This window comes from Elgaria multicarinata, chromosome 6, assembly GCF_023053635.1.
Source record: "Elgaria multicarinata webbii isolate HBS135686 ecotype San Diego chromosome 6, rElgMul1.1.pri, whole genome shotgun sequence".
Classification (NCBI taxonomy): domain Eukaryota; kingdom Metazoa; phylum Chordata; class Lepidosauria; order Squamata; family Anguidae; genus Elgaria; species Elgaria multicarinata.
Window position 1 is genome coordinate 17,034,100 of NC_086176.1, and position 18,911 is coordinate 17,053,010.

Here is an 18,911-nt window from a genome sequence, read left to right on the forward strand (position 1 = left end):
CCTCCCCCTTGGTCCCTTACCGGGCTCTGCTGCCGTCGCCGTCCGTGTGGCGACGGCGGCAGGGCCCGGTAACCCCCCCCCCCGCCCTCCTCTCCTGGCCTTATCTGGCACCACTCCCCTCCACTGCGGAGCTCTGATTTGGAGCCGGAGCTCCGCGGCAAAGAGGAGCAGAGTATGGGCGGAGCGGGGGGTCCATGCACACCCCTAAATCGTACCAAAGTGGTTTGCCAATTTAACTCCAAAATCCAGATAAAAATCAAGAAAAGAAAATCTGAGGTAAATATAGTTAGCACTGTTTGAAAACTCTTTAGTGTTTTGATACAAGCAAATGTATATGAGAGCCCTGAGGAAATTTGTTTTAAAACACACACACACACACACACACACACACGAAAAACGGCCTTGGGGGAACGTGGTTTTCAGTGGGAAAAGTAGTGTGGAGGTCTCCTTAATGGAGAAGGGGGTGATGGCCATTCATTTTCCCATCTCAAAATCCCACACACCATACTGCTTTGTCTTAAAGGTCCAAGATGTATGTTTATAAGGGAAAACATTAATATGGAACCCCACAGGAAGAAAATTGGGAGGGAGGGGAGTCCTGAATGGGGGAAAAAGAACAAGCAGTCCTAACATTAAAATCTCTCTAAATTTGATTTTTTAAAATTCCCAGCTGGGTACGTGGATTTTGCTCCTAAGTAGATTAAAACTAGCTTTCTTTTAAAAAGGTACCTGTCATGTCTAGCCCTGCTCCCCCTGGGTTGGAAGAAAGTATTTCAAGTGATCAATCAGAATCAGACTCTGAAGTAGAGGAGTCGGCACCAGAAACAGGCCAGCCTGTACCATTGGGGGGGAAAGCTCTCACAGGCTCTTTACCAGCTGGTGGCAAACTCTCTCCAGAGCTTATCTCGTCAAGGGCAAATAATAGACAGTCAGTGGAAAGCCAACATTCTTCTGAAGGAGAGAGCACGGACAGGTTAGCTGATCCTAGCGTACGCTGCAGGCTAAAATGGGTGGAGCGAAAGGAAGGCGAGAGAAAGTTGGCCCAGCTCACATTGCATCAGAAGCCGCCTCAGATCTAGTCTCTCTGACATTAACGCACCTTAGGAAGAAGCTTTCCATTCTTCTTGAAAGGACGATTATCTCGCTTAGTTTGCATAATTTTGCCTAGAAGAAAGTTCCACGAGAGTAGACTCTCTTCAGGTGGGAAGAGATGTTTATTGCTTAAATAAAGCTTTGTGGATTACTTAGCAGGCCTCGTCATTGTCTCCCAAGAAGGCAAGAGGTTTTTGAAAAACACGACAATACCATTGCTTCAGTTGCTGAGATATTTGAATATTTCGAAGGGCCAAACTGTACATTCAGCTAATTGTATGTGTGTAGCCAAGACTGATATTTTTCTTTATTCCATTATAACTGTGCATGGTCCTGGTCCAAATCAGGACCAGCATGCTCCGAGAAGAATTAAACCTACGGTGACCATATGAAAAGGAGGACAGGGCTCCTGTATTAACAGTTGCATAGAAAAGGGAATTTCAGCACGTGCCATTTGTATGCATGCAGCACCTGGAGAAATTCCCTCTTCATCAGCACAGTTAAAGCTGCAGGAGCCCTGCCCTCTTGACCAGATACTGTATGCATGAGAGAACGTAGCATGAATGGGATTAACAAGCAGTGTGAATGAGTGGGGGGGGGGTGCATTTGAGAGAATAATATGTGAAAGATGTGCGGTTAGTGTGAATAAGGTGTGTGTGTGAGAGAGAGCGAATGAGTATGAATGAATAAGGAACACAATGAAGGTAATGGAAAATGAAGAAATAAACCAAGCCTGCAAATTTTCATATGTCTCCACACAAATAGAAGTGGAACCTCCCTTTGCACATGTAACATACCTCTGAATATCAGATGGTGGAGAGAAAAGGTGGCCATCACTATCATGCATTGCTTGTGAGCTTTCCTTGAAACATTTGGCTAGTTTTTGCTTAAAACAGAATGGTGGAGTAGATGGACCTTGGTCTGATCCAGCACAGCAACATCTCAATATGCCTTAACAATTCAGCCTAACATTTTTTTCAGTTTATTTAGGCACCTTTGTTTGAATTCACTGCAGAGTTTTACAGTGTTGGTGGAGGTTTATCCTTAAAGCAAATGTTGAAATAAAACTGACACAACACAGTTTGCAATGCAGAAGACAACTCAGTGTTACAGTCCCTAAAAAAACCGAATTACCCACAGTTTCCAAAAGGAGCAGTAAAGATATAACGAAGAGCACCAAGCTGTTTTGTAGGATAATGCTATGCTTTAAAATGTTTTATTGATCCTAAAATTACAATATTGATGAATGGCATTTTGGAGGATCGATCTCCCAATTAAATGGCAAAAACAAAGAAAAGATTTTCATATATATATGTGTGTTAAGTTCAACTGCAGAAAGGTTCTCTTTATCACATTAACTTTTTTTTTTTTTAAGGAAACATTTCCTGGGTTTAAATACAGATGCTGGAATACAAAGAGCCTCCAGCATGCACCCAAACACTTCCACATGTACATTATTTGCCCCCTCATTTCTAAGTTTGATTTTATCTTTTCACAGATGTTACTCCAGAAGATCTCCTGAGTTGCAAGAAATGTAATAGCATAAGGGGCACACAAGGAAGTTCCAGAATGGTTCTTTTGACCCCTGCATTTGAAGCCTAGCTATTAGGCTAGCCACTAAAGTATATTTTAGTGACTTGGAGAAGTCCTAGGATGCAATAAAACTTAAGAGTAATAACTTTTACTAATTTAATAGATTTTGTCCCGCATCCCATGAGCTTTTAAAAAAAGGGTTGTATGAAGCTTTAAAAATAAAATGCAAAACAGACGTAACTGCATTAAGCCAAAGATGTTGGAGTGTGTGAAAATCTGAATTGCTAATAGGCTGGTGGCATTTTCCACGAAATTATTTTAATCCTAATTCTGCTTCTTGTTGATTTCAGTGGGATTTATGTCCAGCCGAGGTCATAAATCCAGCACCAGAACTTCTACTCTCTATTATCTCAGCTTCTTTTCAACTTCATGTAAAGATAGTAACAAATCAGGAATAAAAGGCTACCAGATAGAAAGGCGTTGTTGTTTTACACACCCCGCATCAAATCCAGTTTTCATAGATACGATGAAATGTACAACTGTGCCACGGGATGTGATCATGGATTTCATGGCAGCGTATGTGCACTAGGTCCTTGCCTTGCTTGATTATGTTTATGGCTAAGTCTGAAAGACAGGGCAGTGTGTACTCTGCACTTAAAACTTAAATCAAGGTAATGCAGATTCTGCGAATTGTGCAAATTATGCCAATTCAGCAAACTAGCTGTATCTCCTTAGGTTGCATAATTTATTCTGCATCTGCTGGTCATTCGGACAGGCAGTGAACTGTGCAGGGGACTGAATCCTCACCACTGTACTAAGCTTTACTGTGGCTCTGGAGCTTTCAACCAGGCGCTGTGCACACACTTTAAAGTGTGGGTAACCCTGCAATGGATTGGAGGGCCAGTTTCCTTGCTGCAATACTTTATTTTATTAAAAAGCATCAGTTTCATCTGGAATCAGCATAACAACATCAATTTGAGTGAAGCATGGTAGGGTGGCTGGGGGGGGGGGGTCACATTGGGAGCCCTGTAAAAGGCCTGATGAGGCTCCCAGGCCTAATACGTGACACACTTGCCTTAAAAGTTTATCGCAGCAATCATAAGGGATAGCAAATGCGGAAGCTGAGAATCCTCAGGATGATGGCCTAAGCAAAACTCTGTGGCTTTTCTGCACTTGAGTGAAATCACAGAATATACACAGCCCTGAGCATAGAATAAATGTGCATATCAATAATGCGAGCTTTTACACAATGACTGAAGAATTAGCAACATAATTATTACGGCTGCAACTTTTTGCCAATTAACTTACTAGGCTGATTAAAAGAATACTCTTAATTAACCAGGCAGCAGATGGCATTTCTTTTAAAAAAGCAAGTACTTACAATAACGTGGGAAGCTGGCCCCATTTTAGAAGGACCATGACCACATCTGCCTCTTTCCCCTCAATATACACACACATGTGCAAAGACTAACTCTTCTAAGATGGTACCTGCTGTGACACACATCATCCAAAACTAAAGGAAGATCGCTTTTTCCCTTCAAAACTATTTCTCTCTCTCTACATATGTAAACTTCTGCAGATTAAAACTTATAAAATTAATCAATCAAGATTTCTTAAGCAGATTAAAGCAATGGTGATTATAATTAAAAGATCTGGTTAATGACACCTTTAATTTTGTTGTAAGACACCTTTGGTCTTTTTAAAGAGAATAATAACAATAATAATAATGGGTGACCATATGAAAAGGAGGACCGGGCTCCTGTATCTTTAACAGTTGCATAGAAAAGGGCATTTCAGCAGGTGTCATCTGTATATATGGAGAACCTGGTGAAATTCCCTCTTCATCACAGCAGTTAAAGGTGCAGGAGCTATACTAGAGTGACCAGATTTAAAAGAGGGCAGGGCACCTGCAGCTTTAACTGTTGTGATGAAGAGGAAATTTCCCCAGGTGCTGCATGCGTACAAATGACACCTGCTGAAATTTCCTTTTCAATACAACTGTTAAAGATACAGGAGCCCTGTCCTCCTTTTCATAAGGTCACCCTAAATAATAATAATAACAATGACTTAAAAATCTTACCAATCTGTCTAGAAACCCACAAAGGCTCAATGTCTCCACATGATTTTTAAAGCCATTTTATACAACTGACTTAAGATATGGAAATTACAAGTGACATACTTATATCACCTGATGAGCTCCTTGCTATTACAGTGATATCGTAAGAAACTCGGATAACTTTCGCAGATCAACAGTTTCACACAACAGTTCTCCAGTAAACTCAAATTATGTGAGTCAATTGTGAAAAGCACATTAAAGCTACTGTCCTATGCTCACTTACCTGAGAGTAAGTCCCACTGAACACAGTGCAGCTGAGTAGACACAGATAGGATTCCACCATAAGACTGCAATCCTTCGCATATTTACTTGGAAGAAATTTGCATTGAGATCAATTTTACTTCCAAGTAAACTTGCTCAAGCTTAAGATTCTGGAGTGCTTGTCCCCATAATATTTTATCTCTACCTCATTTCCTCTAGGAGAGTCCGACAGCCTATTTTCAATCTAACCACAGAAAGTTTTTCACGTATACTCTAACATTATTGCTTAATGAATAACAGTGATTTTCAAAAGGCTGCTAAAAATGACTAACTGATGATTTAATGATATTTGAGAACCTTCTTTTTTGTACTCATAAATTTCTCACTGAGAAATTATTAAATACACTTGCTTCACCACAAATAGTCATCATCTAAACATTTGTGCCTTAAAAAGAAAAATAACAACATGGTTTGTTCAGCTAATTTGCCTGCCTAATATTTCATTTCTAAAATTACATGTGCGCTTGAGAGGCATGTGACAGCTTACCATCATTGTATTTATGTTTTGCTTTTTACATCTATCTTTATGAAGTATACTCATAAACCACTAATAAATTTAGTCTAGAAGAGGGGTCATGAAGTTCACTGCAGTCAAAATAACTAAGATGTGGTACCTCATATATAAAGAAATTTATTTTGGCATGGACTTTCATTGGCTACAGCCTACTGCATCAGATGTGTTCAGTGAAAAGCTGAAATGGTGGTGCATGTAAATTTAGCACTTCACCTGAAATTTAGCATTACACCTGAAATACGTCCCACTGAGTTCAATCGGAGTTACTCCAAGATAAGTAGTTATGGGATTACAGGCTCAACTGGTTTGCTTCACTTGATTGACACACTTATAACTCTGTTTCAGTATATGTTCATTTATTTTTAACCCCATAACAGTTTCTTTTCCTCCACCACATCCATCTGTATATATGTTACAGTGAATGTGCAAAATTTAGTGCATATTGACATTTACTGTAAATGCTGATGACAATCCCCAGAGAATTTCAAGTACGAATATCTGTGTTACTTACACGCACACATTTTAGGAAATTTCCCAGTGAATATGGACATATACCACTGGAATATACCAGTGCCACTGTATTGTTGTGTTTTCAGGGATTTATAAAATTTGCCTGGGATTGTCAATATTCATATGTGAATGCTGCTATTAACCAAATTTTGGACATTCACTGTAACATAGCCATTAATCTCAGTGGTCTACTTCACAAATCTATAACTATGAAAACTCAAGCTGCAATAACTTGGTTATACATTAAGGTGCCACAACTTTTTTTGGATTCAGATGTGTCATGCCAGAAAAACAGTGGCCCTGATGCTGATGTTTACAATTGCACATCCTCATGTGCCTCAACAGATGCATTTATCAAATTCATTGTCACCTGGATGCCTAACAGCCACATCTATCTCCCTTGCTGAACTGGGACACTTCCATTTTACCAGTGATTTTTACAAGAAGGCTAAGTAGCACAGTCCCAGTAATTCTGGTAGGAGCAAGACCAGATTATTTGGGGGTAAGGTGTCGGTTCCTAAAATACACTCCTTTGGATGTGTAATACCCCAAACACAGAAAAACATACATCCCAGATTTAACAATGATTCCTAAAATATATGTTTAAACAAATGCTAACAAGAGAACAAAATGCTATGAATGATAATGATCTCTAGTAACTTCAATGTCAAAACTAACGTTAATTAATACTTGAGTGTAACAGGTAGCTCTCTTGACTTCCCATTTTTTCCCTGAGCACTAATCTTTGGAATAACTGGAACTTTAAGATAATCTAATTAGATCCCTAAAATAGCCGCCCTACATAAAATATCTGTACAAATTAAAATAAAATATAAACTGAGGCCAACTCCCTTTAATTATATATGGCCATTTCTTTTAAAGTATGTGCCTGAATGTTTTCCTACTACAACAGAGTTGGAAAATCTGCTTTTTCTCCCTGATTAAAACAACAACAACATCCCATTGCTTTCAATGGCTCTTGGTTGTGAGTAATGTTTGCCGAATTGTGCCCAAAATACCCCCATGAAAAGCTGCAATTCAGCAACTTTAGAGCATGCACAGAGACTTCTTGACTCTCTTCAGCAAATGGGACAAAGCTCTTTGCCTACAATGATAAATTTCCTTGTGCCTGAGTGGCTTCTGATTATGCACTTTGTTTCTGTTTTTGGAAAGAAATCCTTTAGGAATGATGTTTCTGAAACAAAAATAGCACAAACATTGTATTCACTCACTGAGTAGCCTTCTTTGCTCTGGTTTTAAATTTTGAAGCACAGGTTTAGTGCATTCTCCATTGAAGGTCCCATTGAAGTGAATGGTAGCTGCACTTGAACACATTTGTTTTGGATGGAGTATTCATGAACAGCCCTCCTTCAGTTCAACGGGCCTCTCTCAAGACTGCTTCCCAATGCAGTCTTCCCAAAGTTCATTTTTCATTTACTTTGACAGTGGTATGAGTTTAAAGAATGTAAAATAAGAGCCCTTGGTGAAATCATGGTGAGTCTCCCAAATGAGAGGCAGCGAGTAAGACATTCTAGAACAGGGACTTGTAAACTTGTTTGTAGTGAGGTCACCTGAACAGAGAAGCATTTTCCTCAAGTGCACATTGCAACAGCAGCGACTTGTGACCCACCACATTGAACACAGCTCAACAAGAGCTTGATAAACCTCTTATTTTTTTCTGTCTCATGATGCAAAGCACTTCATAGATCATCTATGAAGCTGCTTTATACCAGTTCAGACTATTTGTTCACCTAGCCCAGTATTGTATATTCTGACTGGTGGCAGCTTTCCAGGGTCTCCAGTAGAAAGACAGGATCTTTCCAGCCGTGATGCCTGAAATTATTTTTAAATGGTTGATGGCAAATGTTGAACCTGGGACCATGCTCTATTACTGAGCTATGGCACTTCCCCTACAGGAGTTTGATGGGTCACAAATCACGAAGGCCTGCAATAAAACAGTGTTGACTCTGGTGACAAAGGATTGGATCCAGATGTACTCATACCTAGACGATTATGACTGTCTGGATCCAACCCAGAAGCCTTGGCCCAAGGGAAAGAAATCCCAAGGAGGGAAAGAAAGAAAAATCCCACAATCCTCAATTACTTCCAACAGTTGGAAATGGTTCTGTTGGTTTCTAGCACTACAAATCAATACAGCCATGGAGGAGGGTCACTGCTGACAGCATCTCTTGGTTAAGGGAGAAAAGTCTATCACATCCTTTGTAGCCCAATCAAAATGTTCACAAATATTGGGAGTGGGGCTGAGATGAACGAAGAACTTCTGGCATCCTTAGCTACTCTTTCCACTGGCTCTTTGAAGGACCATATTTAATACCCAATAAATGCTCTTAATATTCTATTACAGAGTGGGAGGAGCATGAGATAAATCAGAGTATAAACAGGGGTACCCTCCTCCTCCTACAAGAATGCCACACTATTTTGCAAGCCATCCCTGTTCCATCTAGGTACTCCCTAGTGGTGCTGCAAACAAAACATCTAACCAACAACCGAACGAAATCCCACCACTGTGCCTGATAATGTAGCTTATTTCCCCCGGAAATACAACCACTTTCCATTCATTATGTGGGTATGAGAAAACTACACTGTTGGTGTTAGCTGAAGCTTTAGTTTAAGCAGCAAACTAAGATTATAGGCAGACAGCAGAGCTCTGTTTTCAGAGCTGAAGGTGGCATGTAACTAGCGTTCTTGTTTGTGATGCATGCACGCCTCCTACCATCATCTCTTTTTTAGTCTTTTGTAGTGCCTCAAAAACCTCAAAACCAATTTGAGCAGAGACAACAGAAGGACCAAGGAAATAAGTGTGCATGACGTGGGCAACATTGCCTTTATCACACAGCCCTGAAACTCCTCAGAAACCTTTTCTTTGTTTCCAGCCTAAGAGGTTTTAGTGCAGCCTTCCTCCTAATGTGTTGGACAACAACTCTCACACAACATTGCTGGCTGGGGGATATTGGGAGATGTAGTCCAACCCAACTGGAAAACACCAGGTTGGTGAAGGCTGGTTTAATGGATCCTCAACAAAGCTCTTCAACGGTCCAATATATCAGCTTTTATGCCTACAAGTCTCTCTTAACAATATCTAGAACATTCCATTTGAGGCCAACAGCCTGGTCCATATTAACTTGGCCAATATCTATATACCTTCATAATTTCCAAAACTAGTGTGATAGGTCCCTGGGACTTCCTTTCTATGCATTTTGCTGTGATGTTTAGACCTAGGCCCTTTCTACACCTAAGGATTATCCCAGGCAAATGGAGGGGTTGTCCCTGCCTGCTCCTGGGATCCCCTGTGCGTCATTTGGATACACAGGGATGATCCCAGGATGATCATGGGGGAAAAGGCTGGTGTAGAAACTGCCCTAGTTGTCACAAACTCTGCATGAGCTGGTAGATGTCTGCCTGGGCTGTACCATTTCAGCTTGCAGGTACTGTTTGTGACACAATACCTCTAGTTGGGGGGTTTTCTTTTTCATTTTTAGATTCTACTCATAGCAATACAAGTAGGATTTGCCTGCAAAACAGTTTGAGAGCTCCTGCTTAAAGATTTGCAAACTATGGAAGTCACTAAACATGCACTTCAGTTTGCTAAAACCAAGCTAACTGAGCCAGATGGAACTAAACAGCCAGTTAAATGTGGCAAATTTCCTATGTGTATAGTATTTCCATGCAAGAAAGAGCATGCAAAACACATGTAGATTGTCACACTGAGTTTGCATGGTTCCTCCCACCCTGATATACAAGTGCTATCCATGTAGGAAATTTGCCATGTTTAAAGCACTCCCAGTTTATGCCTGGTTTATACAAACAGCTCATCAGGAAGCCAAGTCTTCCTGGATTGTACTACTTCAGACTTACCCCTATGTATAGAAAATTAGCAGGGCTCCTTAATATCTAGTTTAATATGTGCAACACATTAAAAAGGTATATGGAAGCTGCATGCAATTATGTAACCCCTGCCTAAAATTGGAAATGGTACCATCCAGGAACTGTTTAACCATATGATGAGCTGTCTTGTCTAGACCTGGGTCTCATTCTCCTGAAATATGTCAATATGCTTGTTGACCACACACCTTTAACTTGTATTTAGGAAGACATATGGGATATGAGCTTTTAAAAAAGAAAGCAGGTGGTTTGATACAAATACTTAAACAGGGATTTCAAAACTTAATTTAGGCACCAGTTTATTTTGCAAAACTCCTGGCCAAAACTCCTGGACACAATTCACTAGGGGCTTCTCTTCTGAAAGCCCCAGTAAAGTGGATGGAAGGTGCGGAAAGGTACAGCTATCCTGTTCCACAACTCGCATGCTTTTCAAAGTGGCATGCCCTGCCAGCGATGTTCCTGGAGGACTTGACCCAAAGACTGAAGTAAAGGATCCTCATTGATAAAATCCATAACAATTGAGAGAGAGACAGAGAGAGAGACAGAGAAACTGAGAGAGAGAAACGTGCACCACTCTAAGCTAGGTCTTATGTACTATGTAAGCTTTGTGCTTGCTCTCTGCAAAAGAGAGAATTTAATAATAATAATAATAATAATAGCTCTAGCCTTCTAAAATTTTGAATCTACTTAGCAAACTACATTAGTTGCTTTTTGATCCAGTTATCTAGGTTAAAGATTTTGATGAGTTTTTAAAGATATAGTTTTAAATCTGTTTTTAAAGATTCTAAGGCATTCTGCATTTTAAGTTATACAAAGTGTGCAAGTCAAAACAACTTCAGATAACAAAATAGTGCAGAGAGGCTTTCACCACTGTTGGGTTGATTTTTCTTTCTCTTGTTTTTAAAGTCTAAAGCTGCACGTTTACTTTGTTTAACTCCTTAATTAAAAAATAATCTTCTATACATCGCAAAAATAGGACAAAACTGTTTTCCTTTAACACTGTCTCTATTGATAATGCTTGTATTCCACAGCAGGCTCCAAGATGAAATATTATTAAAATTTATATAGCGCCTTCAGTGTACATGGCACTTTATAAAATACGAAGAGCAAAAGAAAGATCCCAGCTCCCAGGAGCTTAATGAAGGGGTTGGCTTTTATCAGAATTCTACTTATTAGTTGGAATAAAAGGTGAATAATATGGCCTGAAGTGACACTCTTTCATCCTTGTGTACAATTTTCACTTAAGTCTTCCTTTTTATGCCACTATTCCAGAGTAATTTCTTTAATTGCCTTCCCCATACTTTCTGATTCATTGATTTCCTCTAGCTAAACACATGTGATACAGGAAATCTGTGACCTGATCTCACAATGTTTCTTTTACTTAAAAACAGATGCAGGGGCGCTGAATTTGATCAGAGCAGTAGTGCTGTGTGTGTGTGTTATCCTTTATTCTCACAAAGTTCCCCAATCAAAATTGCCCCCAAATTTTGTTTTGGGGGCATGTTTTTAGCTGCACAAATACAAAAATCCGTTCTCCTCACTGGGGCTTGTAGCCAGCTCAGATTGGGATATTCAGAGCAGGGAAATGGAAAATAGGAGTAAATGCTCCCTTGCCCAGTACCATTGTTCTAAACAAATTGGGAGCCCCTGAATATGCTTCAAATTAAAAGAAAGAAATATTGTGAATCCAGCTACAGGTCTCCCATGTCACATATGGCTTGGCCTCAAATGCAGCATTTTTGGTGAAACTCTTAAAATATTTAAATGAAAGAGATTAATCACTACAATCTAAGTAAGTAGTTTTTGTGCAGTATTATTATTTCCAACCCTCACTTGTTGAGTTTTCTCAGTTTAACAAGATACTGAATATGGTTTTTAAAAACATACTTCAAAGGAGTTTTAGCAACTCCACTGAAAATTGTGACCATCAGTTAAGGCTGCTTAAAGCATATAATATATATATTTATATATTTATATTAAAATAAAAACTTAATATTCAAGCTTCTCAGATTGATTAATTGGTAACACTAAAATGAAAGTACTTACAAGAATAACTGGCTGTACAAAATAGGATTAAAGTGTTTTGAAAGAAAATAAAAATAAAAGCCCTGCTTTGCTTTAAAAACACAGAACCTGTTTACAAAAAGGAATGTATGAGACATTTGGACTTTCCTTCTATTCCATATAGAATTTCTATTTCAGTAAAGGAACTGATTTGTTAATTTTATGTTGCAATGACTTTACCAAACATTTTCACTAGAGACTTTTTGAAAGCTTTTACAGTAAGAAATTATCAACAAAAAGCAGGCACATTAGTGTACAAAAATGTTGCTGTTGATTTTTTTTCTCCTTTTGAAAGTGCAGGTTTATCATGTGCATCTTACAAGATCAACTATGGTTTTAACTCTCACTAAATTTTAAACTTAACATAAATCTCCCAGAAATATTGTAAACGTAAGAGGTTTTGTTCAAAACTGCTCTTGGACACTCTTCATGGTTAGAAATATATTTGCTTGAGAGATAAAGATGCTCCCTTACATGTTTTTGTCATTGTTGTTCAGGCTGATTCTCTAACAATATCATTTTGCACTCTTAAAGCTGATGATATCATGAAGATTCATTTGAAGGGTGAAGGGAAGGGAAGCCAGGTTGATTCATTGAAAAGAAAAATGAAAAAAACAACCACCAAAAAAACTCCAAACCCAATAATGATTGAAAACCACCCCTGAAATGTTCACCATTCAATCAATATTGAAGAGATGAAAGATTCCACCAGACCATAAAGGTAAAGTTAAAAGTTCCTAAAAGTGTTATCCCTCCATAGCCCCAGCCATCTTTAAGGAACCCCAGAGGAAACGCACTTTGCTTAAACCTCTAGTAGGTAGCTATAGATTTTAGTGATAGAACCAAAAGGATCAGGGAAAGAGAACTCTTGACAAGATCATACTGGAGAAAACTCCCAACAGGTTGCAAAACACTGGCAACTTTCTAAAACTCTGTTCAAGACTTCTCCACCAAAGAGGTGATGAAGGCAGTGTGTGCCCGATCTTCAGAAAAATGAAGCCAGAGTAGTTTGGACCAATGTTTCAACTTGCCACCAGATCCAGATGAACGGCACACACCAACCTGGTACCATTCTAGGCATCTGACTCACATCTACCTCTTTTGACAGGTTCTTGGAGATGTCCATGTTTTTGGCCTCACCTTGTGCTACCGGTCCTGCCAATAGAGTTTTAATGCTTTGCCCGCTTTGCCCAAATTCGCCTCCTGCCCCTTTCAGCCCAGCTGGCCGACTGTCCGCGCAGGTTTCCAGCGGGGACGGGCCTGCGCCTAGAAGCGGTTGGCACAGGGCTCCCTGGGATAGATCTCCTCGTAGGCAGGCGGCTGCTCGTTGGGCAGCGGGTAGCAATACGGGTAGGACACGTTGAGATCGGGGTCCATGGGGGAATAGCCGGGCAGCTCGATGGAAGGGTGGCCCCCACAGTGCACCTCCACCCCGGCCTCGTCGAAGACGTGGAAGACGCCGACGTTGATGTAGGAGACGGCCTGGAAGGCGCAATCGCCCCCTGGGGACAGGTCGGGGTCCTCGCTGGAGAAGATGGAGCCTTGGCTTTGGCGCTGAGGCCGCCGCCCCCCGCCCGAGCCGCCCCCGCCGCCGCCGCCCCCTCCTCCAGCGACGCCGGGGCCCCGGCGCCTCCTCCGGTGGCCCCCGGCGAGGTGAGGCTCGTGCCGCCGTCGGCGCCGTCGGCGCAGCCCTCGCTGCTGAGCAGCCTTGTAGTTCTTGACCAGCAGCAGGTTGAGGAGCCCCAGCAGGCACTCGAGGGCGTTGAAGATGGTGGAGATGACCAAGCCGCGCTGGTAGTCCCGCAGCTTCTGGCAGCGCAGCGCCGCCGCCGCCGCCGCCCCGCCGTCGGGGCCCCCCGCAGGCCGCGTCCGGGCGGGCGCCCCGCCGCCCTGTAGGAGGCAGTAGTGCGAGTATTTCTTCTCCACCAGCGACACCGTATCGCCGTCGATGACGGCCCCGGCGAAGGCGCTCAGCACCCCCAGCATGAAGACCAGCACCCCCAGCAGGAGGAAGTTCTGCCGCCCGCCCGGGGGCGCCTTGGGCGGCGGCGGCTGCTGCGCCGGCGGCGGCGGCTGCGAGTCTCCGGTGACCGGCACCGCCGCCACTTGGCTCCCCGCGCGCCCCGGGTGGTGCGCTCCGCCCGCGCCCCCCTCGCCGGCCGCCGCGTCGTCCGGCTGGCGGCAGCAAAAGAGCGCGGAGCCCAGCAGCGAGAGGCCGGCGGCCAGCAGCAGCCCCGAGTAGAAGGCGCCGGCGGCGGTGCCGAGGCGGAAGGGCTCCCCCTTGAGTTCGGAGCCCAGCGAGAAGCACTTGAGGCCCACGGCGGCGGCGCTCAGCGCGCAGGCGAGCAGGAGGCAGCTGGAGAGCGCGGCGCAGGCTCCCCGGACACTCCACTTCATCCTCCGCGTCTCCTCCGCCGCCTGCGCCTCCTCCTCCGCCGCCGCCGCCGCCTCCCTGCCTCGCCTCCTCCGCCTCCCACCGCCTGCGCCTCCGCCTCCTCCTTCTTCTTCGCCTCCCTCCTGTCCTCATCCTCCCGTGTCCTCCTCGGCGCCGGCGGCCTTTGCCGGGGAGGCGGCGGCCGCCGCGCGCTGCGGGGACATAATGGTGGTGACGGTGGCGAGTAGCGAGGTTCCCAAAGGCGCCGCCGCCGTTGCTCTGGCTGGTACCGCTACAGCGGCCGCCGCTGCCGCCGCTGCCGCCGCCGCCGCCGCCTTCTCCCCTCTGCAGGCAGCCAGCAACCGGCAAGCCCGGCTCGCGCGCACGCTTTCCCCTCCCCGCCCTGCTGCCTCCCTCTCTCTTATTGAAGCTGCTGCCGCCGCCGCCGCCGCTGCTCTCTCCCGCTCTTCGCCGCCGCTACTGCTGGGAGCCAATGAATTATTGATGGCAGCAAGTTCAGGCGAGCGCAGGGGCAACAACTAGCTCGACGCGCGGGGAGGGGCCGGACCGGCCGCGGGCGGCGGCGGCGGCGGGGTCGGGGTGGCGGCTGAGGGGAGAGGGCAGGTCCGGCTCTCCCGCCGCCCCCCGCCCTCCCCCAGGGACGCGCGTGGCACAGCCGGCGCCCTCCATGCCCCGGCGAGGACCGCGTCTAGGCGTGGCAGGGGTGGCGGCGTCCGGCCCAGGACTCGGAAGCTGGAGAAAAACCTCTCCTGAGGCCATTGGGGAAGGAAGAGCGAACGTCGTCGTCGGCCCCCGCCCCACGGCAGTGGGTCTTCTCCCTCCCTCCTACCCGCCCTCTCCCAATTCTGAGGCGTCAACTTCGCATTCGGCTCACCCTGTCAAAGTCCTTCGCGCCCAAAAGGAGGCGCCAAAGTTGCCTCCGCCGGAGGGTCTCCCTTTGCCAACCCCGCCGAAATGCAGCCCGGAGGAGAAGCTGACGGGAGTTCGCTTGAGGGAGAGAGGGGCGCTGGGAGGGAGGGAAGGAGGGGGTCGCTTTTCATTCACGCGCGGCATGAATCACGCCTTTGCTGCCGCTCCCCCAACAAGTACAGCTCCGTACTTGTTGGGGGAGAGTGGCAGCCAACCACTCTCGGTCGGAGTGGCAGCCAGGCAAGGGAGGCTTCCGTGGTGGATGCCGCCGCGCCTTGCGCAGGAGCGATTCTCCCCGCCACGCGTCTCTGCCCCCCTCCCCGCCCCCTTTCCACGAGCTCGCTGCGTTGTAACAAGTTATTTCGAGGCGCGCAGCTGTCGTTTTTTTTAGCACCGAATCAACATGCCGGGGGAGGATGTCTTACAAGTGAGAGATTGGGTGATTTTAAACATCTGGGAAGAAGAGGAAGTTGGTGGACCAGATTAGGCGAGAAGGAAACTGGAGCAAGGAGGGGGGGGGGTGTAGAGAGGCGACCAGATCTACACCAAGAGGATATGACACTTTGAAAACTGTGGAGCGTGTCCTGGGCCCCAGCAGTTGTCGCTGCTATTATAAAGCGTTTTAAAGCAGTCGTGTAGATCCTGCATGGAGTCCTGCAAAGGTTTGATCATTCTTCCCGTTGGCTTCCGGTGGACGGCGCATTCATAAGGCGGAGAGGAAGAACCACGAGGCTGAAGTTGGCTGCTAGTTCCCAGTTTCTCAGTCCAAAAAGTAATGCATGAGCAGCCTGGAAAGAAGATTTGGGGAAGTATATAACTTGACGGCAGCGGAGTAGAACGTACAGGGTAATTTGCATCTCATAAGTCTCCCAGTCCTGGAAATGTAGGGTGTACCATACATCATATATCTCCAGACTGTCCCTGGGTTACTGGTGGCTCCAATTTTGGTGAAGCTGTGAATCCAGTCCAGGTTTCAGTCGGATCTCTAAGGGAGCTGTCCAAGGTGCTGCACCCGCTTTGGGGATAGGGTTCAGCACCTTGGGGAGCTCCTTTGAAGTCTGGCTGGTTCTAACTAAATCCCAGAATGGATTCACAACCTCTCTGAAATTGGAACCAGCAGCCTCTACTGCTCCCAGGCGAAACCCATTTATCCCTTTCTCATCAGCTCTTGGCTTTTATTTCGCTGAGAACTTTTCTGCTCCAGCTCTCGGAAACCCCAGCCAGTTTAAGAGTGTATACAGCTATTAAGCCAGGAGAAAAGTAACACTTGCCTGCTTCTGTCTAGTTGAATCATACAGGCTTTTTGTCTTTATTTTTTTAAGGAAGAAGGCAAGAGGATACATAAAGTATGCAGCCCAGTCTTAAGCATGTTTGCCTAGACATAAATCCCCCAAGGAGTTTAATGGGATGTCCAAGACTGTTGCCTTACTGCAATCCACCAGACTACACTGGTTTAAAACTACAAATCAGAGACATGAAAGGTCTGAATGAAGGCAACTAGAAATCCAACCCTCCTCTTTCTAAAAGCTGGATATTTAAAAATATAGTGGCACATCTGAACTACAAGTTTAAACCAGTTTAACGTGTATAGCTTCCTCCCACAGACATTCGGAAGCTGCTTTTCCAAAAAGGGGTGGGGTCTTTAATAGATTTTCCAAACAGCTGTAGAAAATGAGTCCCCAAATGCCACAAAGCTAATTAAGCTGATTAAGAGTACAATCCTATACATATCTACTCAGCAGTAAATTCCATTGAGTTCAATGGGGCTTACTCTGAGGCCAGTGGGTATAAGATCGCAGGCTTATGTATGTAATTTCTGATGTACTTTCTTTCAGTCCCACCATGTTTAAGTTCTGTGAATGACTGCAAGCCACCAGAACCACCACACTCACCTGGACATCCTTTGATAGATGTCCCATCCACCTGATAATCAAGTAGACCATGCATCCCCATCCTGGGTGTCCTCTAGTTATGTTGGACTACAATTCCCACCATCCCCTAGCCTGGTGAGCACCATCTTGGAGAAGGCTGTTCTAGATGGACTCTACTTCCCCTGAATGTAAAGTGATAGAGGACACATAGATTACACAGCGGGTTGGACTTACACAGATTGAAATCAATGGGGCAAGCGAGTCATAACTAATTAAGTGCCGTTGATTCCAACGGGTCTTTTCTAAGCATGATCCATGAGGGGTGAAGTTGCTTGAAAGCAGAGATAGGCTGAGAGCAGTGGAGACTGGCAGCTTTGATTTCAGTGGGGCTGTGAATTCATTCTTATTTATTTATTTATTTATTTATTTATTTAAAACATTTGCATCCCACCCTATATCATTAGGATCTCAGTCAGAACCAGCCAGAAGTCTAAAGGAATTATCCAAGCCTCTGAAGCCATTTTGGGGACAGGGTTCATCACCTTTAGCGTTCTAGCTGGTTCTAACTGAAACTAAGAATGGATTCATAGCACACACATACCCCAAATCAGAGCCGTCAGCCTTCACTGGTTGAAAGAGGGCAAGGACTGATGCCTGATTGGTGGGGGTGCTTCCCTTCCCCCTTTAAAGAGATGATCTGGTGGCGGTTCTGTCTTCAGGCAGTGTCTGTTAATTAACACGAATGTGGAAACCAAGACAGGAAAGTGACATCGCTCTGATGATCTCCTGACGGAGCACACGGGATCCGCTTTTGCTGCGCTTTGGGCTTCATCTCTCTGCTCCCTCCCTCCCCTCTCCACTCCTTCTGTTCCCCAGAGATATATTTATTTTTTTTATCAGGAGCTGCTTCTGCTTTTGCAGTCGGAAGAGATCAGCTCAATCCCTTCAGCACATTGCTTCCCTTTGCCAGGATAAAAATTCATGCTGTTTTCATACCAACAATTACTCTGCACGGCTGACGACCTTAAACTCCCTTTAACTCAGTTTTCCCTTCACAAGGTGACATGGGAAGGTAGGCAGAGAGGAAATCTATTCTCACTTAAAGAGCATCTCTTGTTCAGACTGCTGCTTTAACTAGTTGATTGTTGAGGTGTGTTTAGCATTTGTATGTAAAAGCGAACATGCAATGCAGTTAGGACTTAATAACTGACCACCTCTGAAATTTCATTTCTGATGCCTTTGCAAAACAAGGCTACCAAGAGAGATCTACTTTAAGGCAGAATGTCACATTTGGAATTCAAATTGAAATATCTCATAAACAATTTCACACTCAACAGTTGAACAGTAAAATTGCCATTTTTCTGACATATAATGATAAGACATCGGCTGAGGTTTGTAATAACATAGATTAATACTGAGAGAGAGAAAAATCTCATACCTCATCATTGTAATCTCCATCACTACCTACCTTTAAAAAAAAGAAGAAAAAGCAAATGCTACCGAAATGTGGAGGGGTATATTCCTCCCACACATTGTGTGGAACAAATCTGACTTTAAAAACATGAAAACAGAGCTTTCTTTTAAGCAGCTGGATTCCTCATTAGATCCTTTATTTTGCACTGTGCCAGAAATCTCTCCCTCACTGCAAACACACTCTGCTCACGTTCTCTCTAGTAATGTAATAAATAGTTACAACATGTAAGAACAAAGAATTGTCATGCTAGAGCAGACCACGAGTCTGCC

At 44.3% G+C, this 18,911-nt stretch overlaps 1 protein-coding gene across 1 annotated transcript; it reads right to left on the reverse strand.

Moving 5' to 3' along the window:
- Positions 1-13,258: 13,258 nt before the first annotated feature.
- TMEM271 (transmembrane protein 271) lies at positions 13,259-14,390 on the reverse strand. Its single transcript, XM_063128510.1, is given in 4 exon segments — positions 13,259-13,559; positions 13,561-13,661; positions 13,664-14,030; positions 14,091-14,390. Coding segments are annotated over 4 exon segments (1,068 nt in total). The 3' UTR covers position 13,259.
- Positions 14,391-18,911: the final 4,521 nt, after the last annotated feature.